Source organism: Drosophila hydei, unplaced genomic scaffold (assembly GCF_003285905.1).
Source record: "Drosophila hydei strain 15085-1641.00,03,60 unplaced genomic scaffold, DhydRS2 tig00000063-arrow-pilon, whole genome shotgun sequence".
Lineage (NCBI taxonomy): Eukaryota > Metazoa > Arthropoda > Insecta > Diptera > Drosophilidae > Drosophila > Drosophila hydei.
In genome coordinates this window covers 4,830,988-4,853,534 of record NW_022045657.1, presented here as the reverse complement: position 1 = coordinate 4,853,534, position 22,547 = coordinate 4,830,988, and the positions used below count along the sequence as shown (strand labels likewise).

At 41.8% G+C, this 22,547-nt stretch overlaps 7 protein-coding genes across 7 annotated transcripts; 5 read left to right on the top strand and 2 right to left on the bottom strand.

Annotated features, from left to right (window-relative positions):
* The first annotated feature begins 1,573 nt into the window (after nt 1-1,573).
* On the top strand, nt 1,574-4,235 carry LOC111593358 (zinc finger protein DZIP1L). The gene is made up of 5 exons (XM_023306071.2): nt 1,574-1,653; nt 1,710-1,820; nt 1,879-3,391; nt 3,449-3,605; nt 3,776-4,235. The coding sequence occupies exons 2-5, from the start codon at nt 1,727-1,729 to the stop codon at nt 4,211-4,213; spliced, it is 2,202 nt and encodes a 733-aa protein (XP_023161839.2). The 5' UTR covers nt 1,574-1,653; nt 1,710-1,726; the 3' UTR covers nt 4,214-4,235.
* A 417-nt stretch (nt 4,236-4,652) lies between these two features.
* Nucleotides 4,653-7,847, top strand: LOC111593360 (serine/threonine-protein phosphatase alpha-1 isoform). The gene is made up of 5 exons (XM_023306073.2): nt 4,653-4,882; nt 4,944-5,292; nt 5,824-6,109; nt 6,172-6,319; nt 7,367-7,847. Exons 1-5 carry the CDS (start codon nt 4,834-4,836, stop codon nt 7,516-7,518), a joined length of 984 nt encoding a protein of 327 aa, XP_023161841.1. The 5' UTR covers nt 4,653-4,833; the 3' UTR covers nt 7,519-7,847.
* A 1,852-nt stretch (nt 7,848-9,699) lies between these two features.
* Nucleotides 9,700-10,622, bottom strand: LOC111593362. Its single transcript, XM_023306075.2, has one exon. The coding sequence runs from the start codon at nt 10,620-10,622 to the stop codon at nt 9,762-9,764; it is 861 nt and encodes a 286-aa protein (XP_023161843.2). The 3' UTR covers nt 9,700-9,761.
* A 1,337-nt stretch (nt 10,623-11,959) lies between these two features.
* On the top strand, nt 11,960-13,910 carry LOC111593363 (protein takeout). Its single transcript, XM_023306076.2, has 4 exons — nt 11,960-12,236; nt 12,986-13,075; nt 13,162-13,312; nt 13,395-13,910. Exons 1-4 carry the CDS (start codon nt 12,146-12,148, stop codon nt 13,825-13,827), a joined length of 765 nt encoding a protein of 254 aa, XP_023161844.1. The 5' UTR covers nt 11,960-12,145; the 3' UTR covers nt 13,828-13,910.
* Nucleotides 13,911-14,175: 265 nt separating this feature from the next.
* On the top strand, nt 14,176-15,953 carry LOC111593350 (protein phosphatase 1 regulatory subunit 21). Its single transcript, XM_023306063.2, has 5 exons — nt 14,176-14,378; nt 14,453-14,806; nt 14,889-15,068; nt 15,126-15,689; nt 15,757-15,953. The coding sequence occupies exons 1-5, from the start codon at nt 14,301-14,303 to the stop codon at nt 15,844-15,846; spliced, it is 1,266 nt and encodes a 421-aa protein (XP_023161831.1). The 5' UTR covers nt 14,176-14,300; the 3' UTR covers nt 15,847-15,953.
* Nucleotides 15,954-16,035: 82 nt separating this feature from the next.
* Nucleotides 16,036-16,774, bottom strand: LOC111593351 (iron-sulfur cluster assembly 2 homolog, mitochondrial). Its single transcript, XM_023306064.2, has 2 exons — nt 16,659-16,774; nt 16,036-16,602 (listed from the first exon to the last, which is right to left on the bottom strand). The coding sequence occupies exons 1-2, from the start codon at nt 16,700-16,702 to the stop codon at nt 16,194-16,196; spliced, it is 453 nt and encodes a 150-aa protein (XP_023161832.2). The 5' UTR covers nt 16,703-16,774; the 3' UTR covers nt 16,036-16,193.
* Nucleotides 16,775-16,827: 53 nt separating this feature from the next.
* On the top strand, nt 16,828-22,509 carry LOC111593352 (nucleoprotein TPR). Its single transcript, XM_023306065.2, has 4 exons — nt 16,828-17,130; nt 17,188-18,905; nt 18,965-19,088; nt 19,150-22,509. Exons 1-4 carry the CDS (start codon nt 17,011-17,013, stop codon nt 22,423-22,425), a joined length of 5,238 nt encoding a protein of 1,745 aa, XP_023161833.2. The 5' UTR covers nt 16,828-17,010; the 3' UTR covers nt 22,426-22,509.
* Nucleotides 22,510-22,547: the final 38 nt, after the last annotated feature.

Genomic DNA, 22,547 nt, shown 5'->3' with positions numbered 1-22,547 from the left:
GCGCCAAATTTAAATAATTTCAAAATTAACTACGCCTAATATATTCTTAACTTTAAAACTTATTTAAGCCAACGTATATATTTTTTATTTAATATCTCATCTAAGGATAGTTGGAAGTATCATTTTCAGATTTTCTTTTTTTTAATAAATATTAAGCTTCTCATGCATTAATTAACAAGAATGTTTTGGTTTCAACCATATATAGTCTATAGTCTACTGTCGACTGTAGTCTACTGTAGTCTACTGTAGTCTACTGTAGTCTACTGTAGTCTACTGTAGTCTACTGTAGTCTACTGTAGTCTACTGTAGTCTACTGTAGTCTACTGTAGTCTACTGTAGTCTACTGTAGTCTACTGTAGTCTACTGTAGTCTACTGTAGTCTACTGTAGTCTACTGTAGTCTACTGTAGTCTACTGTAGTCTACTGTAGTCTACTGTAGTCTACTGTAGTCTACTGTAGTCTACTGTAGTCTACTGTAGTCTACTGTAGTCTACTGTAGTCTACTGTAGTCTACTGTAGTCTACTGTAGTCTACTGTAGTCTACTGTAGTCTACTGTAGTCTACTGTAGTCTACTGTAGTCTACTGTAGTCTACTGTAGTCTACTGTAGTCTACTGTAGTCTACTGTAGTCTACTGTAGTCTACTGTAGTCTACTGTAGTCTACTGTAGTCTACTGTAGTCTACTGTAGTCTACTGTAGTCTACTGTAGTCTACTGTAGTCTACTGTAGTCTACTGTAGTCTACTGTAGTCTACTGTAGTCTACTGTAGTCTACTGTAGTCTACTGTAGTCTACTGTAGTCTACTGTAGTCTACTGTAGTCTACTGTAGTCTACTGTAGTCTACTGTAGTCTACTGTAGTCTACTGTAGTCTACTGTAGTCTACTGTAGTCTACTGTAGTCTACTGTAGTCTACTGTAGTCTACTGTAGTCTACTGTAGTCTACTGTAGTCTACTGTAGTCTACTGTAGTCTCTGTAGTCTACTGTAGTCTACTGTAGTCTACTGTAGTCTACTGTAGTCTACTGTAGTCTACTGTAGTCTACTGTAGTCTACTGTAGTCTACTGTAGTCTACTGTAGTCTACTGTAGTCTACTGTAGTCTACTGTAGTCTACTGTAGTCTACTGTAGTCTACTGTAGTCTACTGTAGTCTATCCTTATCGGGCAGTCCGACTAGAAGTTTAATTGTTTTATGCAGTGAATGAATGTGACTGCAGCAATATTTCTTCCATTAAAGAATCCAGGACTCAATAGTGGCTAAAGTAGCTAAAATTAATGGACTCCTTGCAGTGCTTCGTGTCTTTAATTTTATTTATATTATTTTGTAATAAACTATTTTCTAAATATGAACTAAAGGTAGTGTCTAAGTATCTAATACACATGACCTAAGAAGAATCTTCTTTAGATATACGATTTCCAGCCAGCCAGAGGCAGTCAAGTCGAATCAAGTTGAAATGAACTGAGGTTGGCCTGTTGACTGATTCCACCCTTGAGAGTACCTTTAACATGCATTTCAGCCAGGTTCTCAACCAGCTGACAGCGCCGGCGACAGTGGAGCAAACTGTCAGCGGTTGCCAAGCAACCGAGCAAGTCGAACACATTGACAACAACAAATAAATAACGAAAAGGGAAAGCGATTGCAGCAAACAATTGAAGTAAGTCGAAAAATAGAATTAGAATTGAGGCGGCAATAAATAACTTTCCCTTTCAGCTGTCGATGCGCCACTAATGGGTTACAAAAACAATTTTCCGCAGGTGATGCGAGAGGCGGGCTTCAAGCTACGTCAGTTTCGAGATGGACCACTGGACTGGCGTCTGATGGGTAAATATGGAAAGTTGTAAGACCGACGAAGTGAACTGTTAATTTCAATGCTCATCAGGTTCATATGAGACGGAACGAATTTTACGTGAGCAAAACTTGGAGGTCGTGGACGATGCACTACAGCATTTGTCCGAAGCGCCGCTGGGCACAATGCTTGAGACACACATACTCGATGGCGGCATTGCCAAGTACTTTGTCATGTCACAATATGCGATCCAGTATCTGCTCTGCTGTCGCACATACCTCGACGAGAGCGTGGGCGAACTGCGTGAGGCACACGAAGTATCGCAGCAGGAGATTACGAAGCTGCGCAACTTGCTTAGCGAATCGAACAATGAGGTGGTGCAGCTGCACAAGAAGATCACGCAAATCGAGGCCATACGCGAGGTGGTCTACCCGTGTCATCTCTGCACCAAAAATTTCATCAGCAACGAGGCTCTGAACGTACATATCGGACGCAAGCATCGAGTGGGTACACCCTCCTCCAATTTAGCTGGATCGACTGTGCGCGAAAAGGACAATGATATGCAGCTGATTAACACAATCAAAATGGAGCTGGAGATCAAGCAGTTGAAGGAGCGTCTCAATGCAGCCGAGCGCAATATTAAGGAGCGCAGTGGCAGCTCCAAGCTACAGCCTCAGGATCAGGTGATAACAGCGATGCCTATGCGCCATGTGGGCATACAAAGCAATTTGGCCGACTACAAGGAAAAGGACGAACTTAGCAGCGAGGCCGCCGAAAGTGAGGCTAGCGAACGTAAGGAGCAACTCCATGGCCTGGCCGAACGGCTGAGCAGCTTTGAAGCTTGGCAGGCACAGCTCAAGCAGAGCAATGAGGATTTTATCAAGGGCATAAACCAGAAGCTGGAAGACCTAACCATAGCTCTGGAGCAAACCAAACAACACGCAGAGACCAAAGCTGCTACGCCGGCAACCGCCGAAGACCGCGTGGCCACTCCTTGTCTTGAGGACTTAGAACGAATACTCACCGAAAAAGTGGCAGAAATTGGAAAGGTCAGCGCCAATAAGCTGGAGGAGGTAGTGCAACAACTAGAAGTGGGCTACAAGGAAAAACTAGAAGCGCTGGAAAGAGATCTGAAACGGCTCAGTGTGCGTAAACTGCCCACTACGGAGGTGCAGCAAGCCGCAACCACATCCAAGATACCAAAACCAGTTCCCAAAAAGGAGGAAAACATGGAGCGCATTAAGCGCTTGGTGGAAACCGAGTTCCTGAAAGCCAAACGCGATGATGACACCTACTCCATAGAAGAGCCAGCCCCACAGCCGGAACAACAAAAACAAAAGCATGTGGTGACCCATGTGCAAGAGCTGCCAAGTGCCAACAGCTCGGGTAGTCATCCAACTTACACAAAGCCAGAGCCAGAGCCTATCAAAGACGAACCGAAGCCCACAACAGCCGAAAGCCAGCCAGAACAGCTGGAAACCACGGATATTAGCGAAAGCCTCAGCGGAGAAGAGAGCATCAGCGATGAGGGCAGTGAAGTCCTGACCTCCGAGCCGGAGCGACAAATATTTATGTCGCCAAATATCAAACCCACTCAAAAGGCTAAGTAAGTAGCGAATATAACTTATCTGAGAAAATCTAAGAAATTTCGAATTATTTTTAGACTTCCACCAAAACCACTGACGCGTAAGGATGCCAGCAAGTTGATTAACCAAAAGCTGACTCCGCATGGCTTTAATATGAAGTCCAAGACCATATCCAACACATCCGCCAAACGTGTCAGCGCTGAGCTGGCGCAGCAAAGGGCCAGGCTGAAATTGGTAAGAAATATAGAATAAATATATATATACATATATACGAGCATGGACACATGGACTCAGTTGTTCGTCCTGATCAAGAATACACATAATTTATCGGGCCTGTCACACATCCTTCTGTTCATTAAATACATTTGCATTTTCTTACATTTCATAATTACATATGCTTATAGGACTATCCACATTTCTATACAACGCGCAATCGCATACGCAAATTTGTGGACAAACTTTGCTCAGCCAAGATGCCAGAACGGGCTCAGATTTTGTTGAAGAATAAGACGCCATTGCAGCCAATTGAGGCGCCCAAACGCAGAAGCGTCTTGTTAACAACCACGGACGATGATGACGAGTTTCATGAAGCTAGTGAAGTGACATCGGCTTCACAGGAGGCGGAAGATAAGGAGTTAGATGATGCATCAACAAGTTCCAAGCCGCAACAGCAAAATTTCAAAGCGCAATTGGAGCAATTGCTGAGCAAGCCGGCAGCTAGAGTAATTTCCAAGCCGAAGATGATACAGATACAACAAGCAAGACCTGTGCCGCTGCCGCGTAAGCGTGTTATGTTTAATACAGAGGGTAGCAGAAGAAGTACTGAAGACAACTCCGAATAAATTAAATACAAAGAATATTAAACATTCGAATCTTTATTAACTAAAACTGCCACCTACTCACGATTTGTAGTGTGGCAACACTATATAAGTGGCCACTATATATCGATATGTGCACATGCAACTTATCGCTACGCGTTCACGGCGAATTTAGATTGCGATGCGGCGAAGTGTGGTTGCGCGAAAAAATTTCTTGACGTCGCAAAAATCTTCAATAGCTTGCAATAAATGCTTTAAAACGCAGTCGAACAATACGCAAACCAGTGACAAACGCTGAACGTACATGGCGTAACAGCTAAAACATTGAAAATCCGTACCAGTAGCTCAAAGCAGCGCTGTTAAGAGTAAATTACCTGACGACAACTACACAAACACTCCTACACACAGATATATTATACACACACATACATATACAGAAGTGGCCCTCCGCCCCCTGTATACATAACGTATACCGAAAATACATAAGCTTAAGCTAAAATAACGGAGCCAGCAGTAGCAATCGGAGTGGACGCAGGTAAACAGATAAGAAAACACACGGCGACACAGAGAAATAGGCGCAGGTGTCAACATCATCATCATCAACAGCAACAACAAAAACATCAGGAGCAGTAACAGTGTGAAACATGTCCGACATCATGAATATTGACAGCATTATCTCGCGTCTTTTGGAAGGTAAATATATTTAATTAATTTTACACCTAAAGTCTCCACAATGCAAATTTATTTCCTCCAGTCCGTGGTGCCCGTCCAGGCAAAAATGTGCAATTATCGGAGAGTGAAATACGAAGTTTATGCTTGAAGTCGCGTGAAATATTTCTATCGCAGCCGATACTGTTGGAACTGGAGGCTCCGCTCAAAATATGCGGCGATATACACGGGCAATATTACGATCTGTTGCGTCTGTTTGAGTACGGCGGTTTCCCGCCAGAATCGAATTATCTATTCCTTGGCGACTACGTGGATCGTGGCAAGCAATCCCTGGAGACGATATGTCTTCTGTTGGCATACAAAATTAAATATTCAGAGAATTTCTTTTTACTACGCGGCAACCACGAATGCGCAAGCATCAATCGCATCTACGGGTAAGTTGAGATAAATATATATATTTATCTGAACATTTCCAGATTATTAATATAATATATTAGAAGCTCAATATTTGTAATAAAATCCGATATTCAATTTTATAATTCTTATCAATTCTGAAATTGGCATATCCCTATTTGAATGCAGAAGCTAAAATTGCTATCGATTATTTTTATTGGAATCAGATTGAGAACGTTGTCCAACGCAAACTGCGGATGCACGTTCTTATTGGATTACATATTAAACATAGAGTTTTACTATCGCTTATTGCTCCACGTTTAAAATATATCTTTAAATCTTTATTAATTGGAAAGTCGAAAATCTAGAATATTTACTTTAACCATCTTATTCTTGATGCTCAATTCCCCAATTGCATACAAGCGACAGCTAGTCTCATGTAGATACATATATCGTGATATTAGCTAATCGGAAATGGCCTTTCGTGAGAAACGCTCTAGCGTTTAGCACGCATTATTTGTTCAAATGTCATGCCTGTGTCTGTGTTACTCATGTGTCTTGCCCGTTGACAGGTTCTACGATGAATGCAAACGACGTTATACCATAAAGCTGTGGAAAACATTTACAGATTGTTTCAACTGTCTGCCCGTGGCCGCAATCGTGGACGAGAAAATCTTTTGCTGTCACGGCGGCCTAAGTCCTGATTTGTCCTCAATGGAGCAAATACGACGCATTATGCGACCCACGGATGTGCCCGACCAGGGTCTGCTATGCGATCTTTTGTGGTCAGATCCCGACAAGGACACCATGGGCTGGGGCGAAAATGATCGTGGCGTAAGCTTTACATTTGGAGCGGAGGTACTAGCAAAGCCACGTATGACAATTGCATTATATATTAATCTACATCTGTTTGTGTCAAGGTTGTGGGCAAATTTCTACAGAAGCATGAGTTCGATCTTATATGTCGTGCACATCAGGTTGTTGAGGATGGTTATGAGTTCTTTGCCAAGCGCCAGCTGGTGACGCTCTTTTCAGCGCCTAACTATTGCGGTGAATTTGACAATGCGGGTGAGTGACCACGAAACAAATGACATACATACATGCCTACAAATAAAAATAAGTATATAGGCAAATATACATATGCATATATAAGTATGTACACTGATCCCGGACTTTAAACGACAAATAACGTGGGTGTTATCTCATTGTAAGAGAATTGTTAATGCGAGTAAATACTGCTGTCGTATACTATACAATTTGAAAAGATAATTTTTAGATTAGCACAGATTTTGAAGATAACCTTGCGGGCAGAACACAACAACGACGAAGTTGCAAGTAAATAAATAGGCTCATAGTTCACTGTTATGATAGAGGTAATTTAGTGGAAAATTCAGGAAATGATATAATTATAGAAAATAGAAAATTAAATGTAAACAACTCGTGCTCAAAAATAGAAAATTACTTGTGAAAATGTTCTCATAAAATGTCTAATGTTTTGATTAGGCATTATATTTCCATTACACTTTGCTTATATTGTTGTTTTAATATTAAATCATTCAAAGTTGGCAAATGTTACTCCTATCGTTCGATGACAGCTTTCTAAAAGAGGTTCCAAGGCTATTTTAATTTGTTTTGTTAATAAAAATTGTTTTTATTAGGCTTGTGGACAGCTCGAAATAAAGATAAAGTTCTTGTATATATATCTCAATTTGTTAGTAAAATATATAAATACATTATATACGTATATGTTGATTGAAAATCTAAATATTTTTGTTATATTTTCATATAAAATCAAAAGAAAAATTTGCACTTACTATATACATATAGGCATAAGTTTTGTAAGACTAAATCTTTGACCGAATCTCAGACACATACAGTAATTGTAGAAATTTTCCACTATTAGAATTCGAATTTATTGGATTGGATCACAGTCATCTAACATAAGCAAAGTCTTTAGTGAGAATCAAACGCTCAGATATCAGCAAACGAATTTCTTTTGTTTAGACAATTAATACAAACAGAAAGTGTTATCGGGACTACAGTTACACGACGTATATGCTAGAATCATATGATATCATATTTATATATTTCGTTATTGTTTTGTTTACTTCGAAGGTGCCATGATGTCCGTGGACGACACATTAATGTGCTCCTTTCAGATTTTGAAACCCGCCGATAAGCGACGATTTGTTTATCCAAACTTTGGCAGCTCAGGGCGTCCGTTAACACCGCCACGCGGCGCAAACAATAAGAATAAGAAAAAATAAGCGACAAACAACAAGCAGCAACAATAATTTACAACAAAACACACAAAAATCAATTCAATGCGCAGAAATGTTTGTTTTTAATCGAATATGTGTAATCGAATCGTGAGCAACGTTTTTAAGGATTTAAAAATTAGCCTATTATCATTTGAAGAGCGCAAAAGCAAAAGCGAAATACTAAACACCAACCCATACACACACACACACACACACACACCCATACACAAATTGAGACACTTTAGTTCAAACTAATTGCAGTGTTAAACACTGCATAAGCAAGAATATCTCTTAATGTATTAATTTTATTTTGTTATAGTTTTTCATTTGCGCAATGCAAACACAACACACATACAGACATACACGCACACACATACAGACAGAAAGCTAAGGCTAAAGTAGGTACGATAAGTGTACGCACACTCCAATTGTATTTATTGCATTTTCAAATATCGCACAGCATTTGTTTCTTTTCGGTTATTTGCATAGCACAACAACCAGACAGAGGATTCTCTCCTTTAATATATATTAACTTTTTTTAATATAGCAAATGGTAAAATGTTATTCTTATAATTATTTGTGAACTTTAATTAATGCTTTTGCTATGTGTGTGAGTTGAATGCATATGCACCGCATAGGTATGTACGTATTCTTAGCGCGATTATATATATATTTTTTTAACTATTATTCATCATTAAAATTCTACTACATGTTTACTTAGTTTTAAAGCAAATGCAAATTTAGCTCGAAGATACATAAGTTTGAATTGTTTAAACCAAAAATATTGAAATAAACAAAAAGTTGTGTATATTTTTAAATTGTACGCGTTGACGATTAAATATAGAGTATGTGTAGCACACAAAACTGCATATGATGGAAGATTACAAAAGCAAAATCCACAAAAGCAAAACAATAAATATAATTAAATTAACAATGAAATCAATTGCAAACAACATATTTGTTTAACTAAATATATATAAACAATGAACTGCTTAATAAGGCAACAAACAAAAATAAATAAAAAAGACAACTCTATGCGAAAGTTAAACAGCTAACAAAAAGCAGCATACTTTTTAGTGGCACTGTGTGCCCTCTGCTGACGTCAGCGACGCAGCAGATAAGGTTACAAACAACTACAAATTACAAAAAAAAAACAATATATACGTATACAAATATATATATAAAGAAACATGAAATTGTAAAACATCTGAAACATGGACACACACACACACACCCGCACACGCACAGATGCATGCACTGTGTAGACACATTCGTGTGTGTGTGTGCTCTAATTGTATTTGCGACAAGAGTCGGTACATTCTAGTGCAAAAGGCCGCCACATTCAAGTATTATACTTATTATGCATGTACGTACGTCCCGACATGAATAGCCCCCAAAAAGGTTTCGTTCGTAATATCCCCCGCCCCACTAAAAGAAAGTAACAAACCCGAGTTTTTAACTTGAATGTCCAGCTGCAGTCTCAATTCCCTCGTCGAAACCACTCTAGTACTCTGTTTAATGTTGTATTGAATTCTACGTACATAAATATATGTAAAACAAAAGCAAAACACAAAATGCTAAAAAAACCAACAAAATTATTTAATATTATAGTTGATATTGGCTGTTTTCAAAACAAACAAAAAAATATAAAAAAAAAAACAAACACTTATAAGAAATTATAATGTAATATCAAAAATTGCGTCAAACAGCTAAAAACAAAAAAATAAAATAAAATAAAATATATATAAAGAACAAAAAAAATCTATTGAAAAGCAAAAAAAAAATTAATAAATAACTTGTAATTTTTTGAAAATTTGAAAAGACAAGCTAAGAAAAGCAAAAACGCATTCAAAGCTAAAAAGTGGCAAAAAATACAAAAAAAAATAAAATCAACATGAAGCACTTGTAACAAAATAGCACTGTTTTATTAAAATGAAAAATGAAATACATATTAGCAATAAAAATGATTGGCACCACGTAGTTTTCACTGAAAGTCGATTTAGCTGTGAATGTATGTTGTATATAAGGTAATTGATATGAGACCTAATCAATCAATTAGTTGAGGGATTCAGTCAAGTGCTTACATTTATTATTATTGCAAAACTAATGGAGATCAGGTCATTTGAAATACTTTTATCTACAAGCTCTGATGATATGCCATTGGCTTTGCAACTGCCATTTTATAAATTTATCAAAAAATACATTCTCTTCTTACTGATGCTAAGATAGTAATACTTATACTAAGAAATTCAGTTATATTTTAGAGCAGAGCTTTTCTCCAAGGGTGCGCACATTGCACCCGCGCCACGGCCACTTGCGTGCTCCTCGCGTAGTTGCAGCTGCAGTAGCTTTTGACGCAGCGCGTAGGGCGTTGTACCCGCTTTTGTTGTTGCCATCATGTTCTGTTGCCTGCATTCATTAGCGTTGTTTTTCTCCCGCTTGGCATTGAGGGCCACGCCCAGTTTGTCATAGGCTTGTTGTAGACGCAACTCATCCTGTCGCTGGGCACTGAAGCATTCGCTGGCATTTAGCAGCCGGAACTGCTGTAGCGAGTGCAGGCGCTGCAGTTCATTATTCCCACTCGTTGTGGAGTTGGGCGCCGGCGAGGGAGTGGCAGAGCTCCGACTGTGAACCTGACCCTGACCTTCAGCTCCCAAGCGGCTACCGGCGCAGGCGCGTTGCTCGTAGATACGTCGATTGTAGGTGTGTTCGCAATGGGTGTTGTTGCTGTTGTGACTGCTGCTGCTGTTGCTCCGATGCTCTCCAGTGTCCCAACTAAGTATCTTGACGCGATTGTCACGCTGCTTTTGCTGTGGAGCACACCCGCAACTGCTGCACCAACTGGAGCAATGACTCAATGTGGTTGTTGCCGAATTGCGTCTACTGAAGTTACGTGCCAGCTCGCTTTTGGAGTGACCCAAGCCCAGTTCCACGTTTTTTTTCAGGCTGGGACGCTTTATGAACTGCGTGGGATATACGCTCTGCCTGGAAGATGACGTCAGCGATACGAGATCACTGCGCAGCGGCTGCCGCTGCTGCAGTCTGTCGACGTGGCTCGTCGACTTTAAGATGCTGCTTCCACCATTGTACCCACAATAACATCTCTGCATGACGATGCTGCTCTACCGAGTATTTGGTAATGATGCCTTGATGACCAAAAATTGTCTGTGTGCTGAAAGAATGCTCAGCGACGACTGCTCAGCGTTTGGGACAACCGGTTTTTACGCACAACTAACGCCCCGACACCAGCAGCAGCGGCCTGCATTCCCGTTAGCTTGCTTAGCTGCCGGCTCGAATCGTTTGTTTATATTTGAACAACAATTGCGGCAGTTTCCATAGACACATGCCAAACGTGCTGCTTGAGGTCCTCGTACCGTTTTTTTTTTCTTTTGGCTTGAAACGAATGACTTAGGCAACAAACTACAATTATAGCTTTTTAGTGGTCTCTTGCGTCAGCGATTAGAACTAATTGGTTAAGCTCTATTGCCATGGGAACTGTCTGGCATTTGAGTGTCGAAATAAAACGGGATTCTACTGATGTAGGCTTGGCGTTGAAATTATATATCATTTTTAATTGGTTCCTGTATAGCATTGTGTCATGACTAATTACGCAATAAAGTACTATTAGTTAAATTTGGCTAACATGGCGATTTTGTTAAATGATAATTTAAAGCTGTGTTAATGCTAAATTATATTATTTATTTTATTACGTTTTATGTTGAACAAGTTAATACATGGATTTTTATATGAACTTAAGTGATCTTTTAAGTATTAAACTTAAAATTATTGTATTTAATATGATAAATTCCCCTTTTGTGAGACTATTATTTATTTATACATATATTTAAATAGGTACTTTTGTTTTCATCATAACTATTTTCGTAAGTTTAAATACTTTGTTCTCTATGAAAGACTTCTGATCTTTAAATGCTCGTCACCGCCTTTAACCAAACATGCAACAGACTTTTGTTTACTACCGGCTATCCCGTAATGACACCCCAATTAAAATGTAACTCAGTCTCAGCGGACTGAATGGCATATATACAAATGTATGTATGTGTGTAGTTAGTTCAATGAACCCCTACGGCAATGGAAAGGGCATCAGAGGGTTGTTGTAAAGCCTGACATCGTTCGACACTCGCTTCCAACGTATATTAGTGTAACGAGAGCGAAGTCGACTCTGCAGCAGCTTCACGATCACGAATGGACATGGATATTGGTTGCATTTTCCTAAGCGGTCAGGCGGAAAGCCAAAGTTGCTGCACACGACATACCTATATACGTACATACATACATACATATTTACATATATGCATGTTTATGGGCTAAAGCTCGGCTTCGGACTGATTGTATGGTCGGCGAGGAAGCTTTTAGGTGTCCGCATTGCCGAAGCTCAGTATATAACTCGGTCGCTTGAAGCATCCCGCTTCCATTGGATTGTGATAAGTCGTCGTGAAGAGAAGAAGAGAACCGCTCAAAACAAAGCCCTCAGCAGCAACATTTAAAGCACTTTTCGTGTGCTTGTGCTTAAGTGTGTACCCGCGTCTGTGCGTGCTGGAATTAGAGTCTTCAATTGGGCACAGTCCATATTGGCAATAGATTTCGCATATCGCATCCGATTTCAAGCGTCATCATGTCAAAACAATCGTCACTTATATTGCTACTGCTAATCGCTCTGGTTGCGCAGGAGACCGCAAAATGTGTAACGGTCGCGCAAGATTTGCGTAAGTAAATTTTAGTAGCAGCATTCACAATAGCAGTAAGTGCAAATTGTTCGCAGCTTGTGATTTCGTTAGCTCTGCTTTTATTATTTGCGCATTGAGCATTAGCTTAGCTTAGTTTTGGTTTTGGCCACCAACGCTGTTTATGGCCAAAACGTGATCAATATTGTTTATAGGTGGTAAGTTTATTTGGCTAAAGGCCCGAAGGTCGCTGTAATATTCTCTAATGGCTCGCCATGGGTGACAAGCTGAGTATGCAAAGTCGAAGAGCCATCGACTTACAGTGCAGTGCAACTGCATCGATAGGCGTTAATGGAAATGTTATGCAATCGAAACTGGTTAACATATCGATATCGACAAACGGGTTTGCACTCAGTCAGTGGACCACTTCCGCTTGCGATGACACATATTTTCCAAGCTTATTGAGCCCGAAGAGTGGTGGCGGCTATGGCTATGTTGCCGTAGGTCATGAGTGGCTTTGTTATTTAGCCACATCTGACAGATAAATACATTGCCATGCGCTGCGGCTTGACCTTGAGACCCATGAATAGCTGTCTCATTTGTTATCTTGTTGCTTCATTTATGGCTTTGTCTGAAACTTGTTTTGTGGCCAACGAACTCTAGCTAAAGTACTACTCTTTGATTTAAGGTTGGTACAATTACACTTTCTGACTCGGGACTTCCTCATGTTGATTTCAATGTCATGATCAGATTTATTAATTTCTATACATACGTATATATTTTGTTTTCAGCTGAAAACTTCCTTAAATGCAAACGCGATGCAAACTTTGACAAGTGCCTTGTGGACGCTGTGAATCACGCAATTCAGTTGCTCAAAAGTGGTTAGTATTGATTATTAACAGAAAATATAGTACAATAATACTGTTTTTATGTGACTTTGCTACTAAATTAATTAAACTATTGATAGGCAACAAAGAATTCGGCATTCCGCCGCTAGAGCCGCTGTCCGTGAAGAAACTTGTTATAGACGCCGGTAACGCACCCATAAATCTTCGTCAAGCCTTGAAAAACGTGAAGGTGCATGATATGATCTCGACAAGCACGATTCAACGATATCGGTAATTAACAGAATCTTGCCAAATTTCAAACCAATTAACCAACATATTGTAAACCACAATCATCTTCCTCTTCCTCTATTAGGACCGATTTGGAGAAGCATCTAATAATCTGTGATAGCAAAACAGACCGCATTGAAATGGTAGGCGAATACGAAATGTCTGGTCGGATTTTGTTGCTGCCTATTACAGGGCATGGCAAGGCCAATATAACTCTGGTGAATACGAAGATCGAGCATCGTCTGATTGGAGAACCTTTTGAAAAGGATGGTGTCAAGTATATGAGACTTAAGGAGTATCGCGTTGCAATGGAACCCAAACGGGTTTATTTATATTTTGAGAACCTTTTCAATGATAAAACTCTGTCTGAGGGAATGAATCGTTTTCTAAATGAAAATTGGGAGACGGTGTTTAACGAACTGAAGGCTGGCTACTCCAAAAGCTTTGGTCTCGTTTTCAAAGAACTCTCAAACAAAATATTTGAAAAAGTTCCATTCGATCATATATTTTTAAGTTAATGCTAATATCCGATTGGCAAGTTTGTATATTAGATACGTATTTTATAAATTAGTTAATAAATTATAGCAAACGGTTTATTGATTTGGAAACATTTTTGTTTGAATTAAAAACGATAAGTATCGATTGGCTTCTTCTTATAGGACTGTCGGGGCTATCAACTACAAGCATGGTTAGTTTTTAGAATGCAAGAAAGCCTTAATTTAATAGTCATAATTGTTAATTGAACCCTTTCTTCTACTACTATGAAATTTGAATATATATACTCACTTTAAAATTTCAAAGTTACAAAACTTATTGGCGCCTCGTTTTTAATCGATATATTTACCATATCTCTGCATTACGATGAATTGGACGCTTTCCCATAACTAATATTGCAGTTTTGGCACTTTCTAAGCGCAAAAATAGTTCTATTTATTTAAACATAAGCTCAGTATTTGTGCAGACTGCGCAAGTCGGCGTTTTACCTGCCGGCATGGCAGAAAAAATGACCAGCATGGATGCCACAGTGCCAGAAGCCAAGTATCAGAAACTGGCGAGTGAATACTCAAAGGTAACCAGCAACAGTTTACGCCCCATTCACAAACGCATTAATCTAATTTAATCCACTTCCGCTCACGCCCACAGCTGCGTGCCCAAGCCCAAGTACTGAAGAAGGCGGTGCTAGACGAACAGGCAAAGGAGGCAAATCTGCGTGAACAACTACAACAGAACGCCACATCGTTAAGGCGAACTGAACAGGAGGTTGACTCACTGGGTTTTCGCAACAAGCAGCTGGAATCGCGTGTCTCCCACCTGCAGCAAGAATTAACGGTGCATGAGCAGGCGCGCAAAAAAAAAGAGACAAGCAAACGAGGGCTTTTAGGAGGCAGCAAACAGGAGCCACCAAGTGAAGCGCCAAACATGAATCCAGCGCAGGAAGCGCTAATCTTCGAAGAACTTCAGAAGAAAATAATGGAAAACGCACAGCTGACGTCATTGGTAAATGGGGACAGCAGACATGCAAAAACACATATACGCAAGTACATACATACAAAGTTTTAATAACGATTGTCACCCGCAGATAGATGACAGGCAACGCGACTTATTGTTGTACACAGAACGCATATCGGAACTAGAACAGAAACTAGAGAAACGAATAGGCGACCAGAACGATTTGGAAAACCGCTTGCGAAAAGAGGTGGAAACGCTGCAACTGAGAAACTGTGAACTCGAAACAAAGCTGGTCGATGCTGCGAGCATGGCAAGTGCCAAAAAATGACTTCATAGAGAAATCTTAACTTTCAGCTTATGCTTACAGATTGGTAGTGAGGATGCTTTGAGCGCCACTGGCAGCGATAACACGCCGCTGCATAATCAACAGCAGCACCAGTTTACCACCAATTTAGCCTTAACACTCACTGCCGAAGAACGCATCGTGCTACTAGAAAAGGAAGCGGCGCATTGGCGAGCTCAGTACGAGGTGGCCAAACTGAATCAGAGTTTAAGCTACAACTCGAACACAAATGTAGATCTCAGCAAAACGTTGATTGATGCCAGCAGTATTTGTAGCTGTAGCACAGCTGCGGCGGGCATTACCGTTAAGCCATGTTGCCTAGAAAACAAAAGCGGCCAGCGAGCGCGCGATTCGCTGCAGGAACCGCAAGAGCCGCCCACAAAAGAGCAGCTTTTATATAGCGCCTTCAGCAAAAAGTATGAAGAACTTTTACGACTCAAAGCGCTAGCCGAGTCCCGCGTACGGTCTTACGAACAAGAAACTTTGCATTTGCAAATCTGCCTAGAAAATGCCTCGCAAGAACTGAAAGCCAAGGACGAGCAATTGTCCAGCCTTGGAGGTGCACTGCAATTGCTTGAGGAGGAGTTGGTAGGATCATATACAATTCACTACATCTGATAGACTAATTCTGACTATTGATTATTTATTCTTACAGTCCACGACTCGCTACAACTATGAAGAGCAGATCAGTGTGCTAACAGAGCAAGTGATAAGCTTAAGTGAACAGTTGGCTGCATGTAAATGAAATCCGCCTGCCTCATTGCTTTATATTGTATATTATTCAAAAGAAGACACTGGCTACGTTGTAAGCTAGTTGGTTATTTTCGAAACGATTCTTTCATTCAATCAAAAGAAACATAGCCAGAATTGATAAACAGAACTTGACATTAAGATAAAGCCTTTAAAAAGCAATTCATTTCGATAATAAGCCAGATACCGAAAAACCAACCAACTGCTTATGGGGCAGCATACCATATTTTTTTAAATTTACATTTGATGCAATGTGTATATAGCTGAACATATAAATTTATAACTGTGTGTTTAAATATTTCACTAAAGTTTAACAATTAACGAACATTATTTAAGTATTAATTACAATTTAATCGAGAATGAGGAGCCACATGAGCAGCCCTGTTCAGCGAGCGGATTGGCAATCATGCGAAATCCAGCTCGAATTAGCTCGCTATGATAGTCCACAGTAGCGCCTGTACAGTAATCCAAGGAAATGGTGTCAATGACCACCTTAGCTTTGTCCTCACCAAACTGTAAATCATCCTTGTTTAGCTTGTTGTCCAAGTCAAATTTGTATTGAAATCCAGAGCAACCGCCGCCTTCAACTGTAATTCGCAAAAAGCTGCCATCACTACAGATCTCACGCAAACGTTTCAAACAACTTTCGCTAACCAGCAGTTGCTGCTGTTGCGTATTTGTTGCATGGGCATTTGCAGCTGCGTCTTTGGCGGCTAGACGTATTGAACTTGAACTTCCATTGAGCAAAGTTCTGCAATAATATATTAGTTTTAAGCTGTTTGTTAGTTCTTCCTGCTTTATATTTACCTTTGCAGAATAGGTTTTGCTAGCTGACGCAACATGTAAGTCATTTTCGTAGTGTTTTATATAAATAAATCAATTTAAATGTCTACAATCTCGTAACCAAAACAAAACTGACAACAGCTGATTTTTCTTTTGGCTATCGTTGATGCGTCGATAAGTGCGATAAGTATCGCATCATTGGGACAATACATCGATATACGCTTAAATACAGCAATGTGTCTGCGCTTGCGCTTCTGTTTGTTCGCTTGTCGAGGAATTTTGAACGTTGGCTTTTGATTTTGTAGTCAAAAAGTATTTTTATTAAGTGTTTGTAAATGTTTCCAGTATTTAGTACAATTTTTATTTGACAATAACCATGAATATGACAGTAAGTGGTAAGCTTGATACAAATCTCAAACAACGCTACAGATTTGCTGATCCCGAACGCGTTAAAAAAGATCTCGAAAACGAGCGTCGCATAACTCGTTTACAACAGGTAAGACGCAGTTAAGTTTCTTCTTTTTGTTTACATTATAATATTACGAAATTGAAGGTGCGCGAGAAATCCAGCAGCTTGGCTCGCCACATACGCCAAGAGGTGGCAGCGGAACAATCGCGTCAATTAAAAACCCTAGAACGAGTCAAACAGCAAGAGTTAAATACATGGCGTGAGCATGTTGTGGCCAAAAAATGTCAGGACTACCGTACCTCGATGTTCCAAGTGGGTGCCGCCCATCGAGCCGCCCAGGCTGAAACTGAAAAAGCTGAAAAACAAAAGCAACAGCGAGCTGAGCAGATACAAAAGTGTCGTAGACTCGCCACAAAGCGTGCAGCACTGCACAAGCCAACAAATATTCTGCGTTCAACGGCAACACGGGGCGTTAATGTGCAAGGACGCGCTACTGCAGGCACACAGACGCCAGTGCAACTAGAGAAACTACACGAAGGTAAGGAGAACAAATTGTGCAATAAGCAAGCTTGCAAAGCAGCGAAAGCACATAGCTCGTGCAAGCGCAAACGGCATAAAACACGGTTATCAAGCAACGATCGGAACGAGAACAACCACGAGGAGGTGATGTTCGAAATTACATCCGACAGCAGCAGCAGCATCAGCAGCGATGAGCAACAATCTGAACCAACTGCTAACGATGCGAACACCGGTTCAGCTCAACTGCAAAAAACGCCGCCAGTAATTTTAGATGTGGATGACGATAGCGAAGACTCAATGGAGATCTGCTCACGCAATGGCATCGAAATTAACGATCTATACATGCAAAGCAATCGCAAATTTAGCCGCGTCGTTCGCCCCAATGCAAGTGAATCAGGACTGCATCCACCAGTAGCAGGAGGTGTAGCACCAGATTTTGATACAATGCCTTCTCGACCACGCTTCACGCAAATTAGCGACTTGGTTCGACGTACGGATACAAACTTAGAGGACACTCAAAGACAAACATGTGAAGAAAGGGTACAGCGTCCAAAAAGTCCTACAAGATCGTCTTCCCGGTCACCTAGAAAAGCAGCATCGGCAACTTCTCCAGCTGGCTCCTCCAATGTTTCACCTACTAGATCAGCGATGGAGCCAGCACACAATCGTCAACAGATCCCAAAGCGTTCTTCGTTGCGAGTCAACAACACACAAGGCGTTCCTCCAGTTAAAGTGATAGATGCGGGCTTAAGGCGCAGTGCAACATCAGCGAAACCATCAAATGCAGCGTCAGCAAATTCTGGTAGCACGGAAAAAGCGGAGAAGCCAGTAACATCCGTACAACAGCCCCGCATGAATCCAACACAGCAACCCCAAATACAACCGATTCACATACAAAAAGGACCCATGGATCCGATGCATGTTCAATACGTGCATATGCAGCAAGTGCCTCCTTTTATGCATCCAATGTATGCACCACACATGATGCCGCCTTATAATATGCTACCTTACCCCGTGCCACCATATCCGATGCCAACCACAGGCCAGGGTCCAGGACAATCCCAGTTACCAGTTATCAATTCGGCCACCAGCGCAAGTGCTAATCCATCAAATACTATGACCAGTCATTCGACAGGTACTTCGAAGGGGCAGAGTGGTGGAACATATACGACTGGACACGTCCAGTTCTATGATCACAATAACAAATATCGTCGAAACTATAAGGTGCCCGAGGAAAACGTGCAGGTAAATCAGCATGATGGCACACAAATGACTGCCATGGATAATGCACGAATTGAGACACAGCTGCGGCAGTTACGCGAGCAGAAACAGCAGAGTCAACGGTACTATTGATAAGAAACAATAAAAATCAGTTAGTAAAGTTTCATATAATTTTTTGTAGACAAGTAACCGAAGAACGTGGTCAGAAGGCGCTACAACGGGAGCAGGTCCGTCGAGATTGCGCCGAATTGGAGGAGAAATTGGAAGCGTTAGCACAGCAGCAGCCACAACTTTTGCCGAGTGATGTTAGCTATGAACTTATTTTACTTTAACCAGTTCATCACTATTAAATCTTTATCCCAATAGATCAATTTCGTTCCGAGCCATCGCTACGCAGATATGGCATTACGACGTGAACAGAAAATGAATGCAGCTATGGAGGAGATGCTTTTGCGTCCGGCTATCGTTACCTGCCCCGAAGTCAATGTCACCAAGAACCTTTCACCCCGTAAAGGAAGCGGCCGTGACAAATCCAATGTACCGGAGGCAATCAATGTAGGTAACCCGCCCAACAAGTTGGATGATCGTGCTAGCTCGAGCAGCTGCTGCTCCATTCTGTTAGAGTACGTTGATGATCAGAGCAAGCAGCTGCGCACAGAGCTCAAAGCGATGCAGTGCAATTCGTCGAAGTCCATGAAGTTAAAGAATTTGTTGCAGCGCATCGACAAAATCCGATCACAACTCCTGGCGGAGTTGCATGCGGGTGATATGACCGACGACAATGCAAAGAAGGTGATCGATTCGATACGCAATGAGCGCGCTAACATTCTCGCAGGCTCTGCAAACAATATAAGCCAGCGAGAGATGGAATTACGGCAGAAGGAGGAGCTATTGGACCAACGTTTGCGTCTGCTACACAAGGAGCAAAAGAAGTCCGATAGTCAGAAGGACCGTAGAAAAAAGGATGATGGCCCAGTCGAGATTATAATCAAGGTGAAGAGCGATGGCAGCGTCAAACAGGTGATCCCCAAAGGCAAGACGCAGGACAAACTACAAACCAAGACAGATAGCAAGCCAAAGCCAACCCCTTCTTCATCAACCCAGCCCAGTGAAAAATCATCCACAATGGCACCTATTCAGAGTCAACGGCAGAATTCCATAGATTCCAATTCAACATCATATCGTGAATTGCCGCCTGTTATCTATAAAAATACAAATCCTATAGAGACAGTCAGCGCTGCACAGCCTGCTCCAAGCTTCGAACCGCTGCATCCAATGGTCGCTCATTATGTGGATCGCTTGCTGGGCATGTCACGCAGTTCCATAGATCAGTTAGGTATCACTTCCTCTGAAGTGACAACCCCTACGGAATCAATAATTAATAATCCTAACAATATGGCAAGTCGCATGGAAAATACATTAATTGACCATCAGCGGGTAGAACGCGTGCAGAATTTCATCCAAGATAATCGCTTTTTTGTATCTGAGCTCGAGGACACGTTGCGCAACCAGCAAAAGGAACAGGAATATCAGCTAGTAGATAAGGAAAGCAGTAAGCACGAATTCGATCAGATTTGGAATGAACGCTTGTCCAGGCAACAGCAGCAACAGCAACAGCAGCAACAGCAACAGCAGCAGCAGCAACAGCAGCAGCAGCAGCAGCAACAGCAACAGCAGCGGCAGCAGCAACAGCAGCAGAAACAGCAGCAGCAGCAACAGCAGCAGCATCATCAGCGAAAACAACAACAGGAAATTGAAAGACCTATGACAAGTAAACAAGCAGCTGCTAGCAGACGTACAGTTTCAGAAGAATTGACGAAACAGAATCAAGTGGCGTTTACTGAAGTAAAGCCCACAACGCACATATCCGAAACTTTGCCGAAACAACGAACCGTGGAGGCAACCGTGAGCCAAGCTCCGGCTTCCCCTGAAAAATGTGCAGCACGTCAAATGGAACGCTATGCCATGTTGACGGAAAACTGTACGCAGCGTATAGCAGAGCTGACGGAACTGATAACTAAGGTGCGTAAAGAGAAGCAGCGCTTGGTTGAAGTCACGCTTACCTCGGCCAGTGAAGGTGATCGCCATTCCACAGAATACTTCGAACTGCCACCATTACAGGGGCAACAACGTTCTCGCTCCGCATCTGAGCGCAGTGATAGCCATAATACAACAACATCCCAGAGTGAGCCGTTGCCGTTGCCGTTGCAGAAGAACAAGCCAACGGGTGCCAGTGTTGATAGCGGCATATCTATTTCACGACCACTAACAGCGCTAGGCCTGGTGGAGCTCCCAGAGACCGAGCCACAATCGTTGCTCTCGTCCACCCAAAGCAGTGGAGTACGTCGCGGCAGAGTGCCACCAGCGACAATACGTCGATATAGTCCTCAGTTGGCTGCGGAGGAACTGGCACATGAGCTGTCCACTATTACAGAAGTGGATACGCCAGCTCAGTCGCATATTGTACCTGCAACACCTGCAGCCATTCCCTTTCCCAGTTTCAATCAATATGCACGGGAGCTGCAGCTTGATCTAGCGAACTTGGATGCAACTCAAAGCACTCGGCTGCAACACGAATTTGAAGAGCTCATCCAATCCATCAAACAACGCGGCCATGATGTTGACTATCGCGATTTTCCCAGTATCAGTGCTTATCTACATAACATAACAGCATCGAGGACCCATATGAACAACGAAATGGATCAGCAATCCTCTACAATAGATGAGCTCCTGCAGCGCCTACGCCTCCAGAATATCAGCATACGTGAATTTCCTAACAGACGCGATTATATACAACAACTGCTCGAGCGTGAGCCCCTCGAGCAACGCGAGTTGATTGACAGCGCCAGTCTAGACAGCGGCGATTCCTTCGACATCGAAGCAGAACTGAGAAGCAGGAACATACTAAAGTCATCTTTTAAGAGAGATACCCGATCGTGCGATATGCAAACCTTAGAGATAGCGAGCAGCACACGTCGTGACACTTTACTGCCGAATGTCAGCTTATATTCGCCCAATGAAAGTGGCATAGAACCATTGTCCAGGTCCCCGTTAGCGATCGAAGTGCAGGTGGATATGGAGCGCATGGCTACGCAGCGATCAATTAACCAGAAGGGACAAAGGCAGCATAATGAACCAACGAACAGCAGTGTTTCATCAGAGCTCCGACAGAAAAGTGGGGGCAGGACTGTGGGACAAGTCTCACTCGGAAGGTCTGCAGATACACCACAAGACGTCAGTCAGATGGGGCGTTCACTTAATTTGCGTGAGTTTCTCACCAAAGAGCTGCTGAAGCATCGTATGCCCATTAGAGACAGCAACTCTGACAGCACCGACGAATCGCTGAAAAGCCACTTTCTGCAATCAGTGATCGATTCTCTGTCTCCATGTTCGACAAACACTCCTGCTCACGGCCATGCCACCAATGGCACCAATGACAGGCAAAAGACGTCGACACCCGTTGGCTCGATTCTCTCCACGCAGGAGAAGTCGGGTTCGGCGCACAGCGGGGAATCTCAACTATTCTCAGTTGAGAGTCGTATCTCAGCGGTGCACTACGCCGATGGTACACCGCCGGTACCTTACGAGCAGCAGATAACCTCTACGGGGAAAATGTCAGCGGGCCGCAGATCAAGAAAATGATGTATAGTTTTTCTAAATTCTTCAAATATTTCCTGTATTTGTGTTTGTGTTTGCCCATTATTTATACTGTTATCTCCAATACATTCGTAATGCTATGATCGTCAAAATGCAATTTATATGAA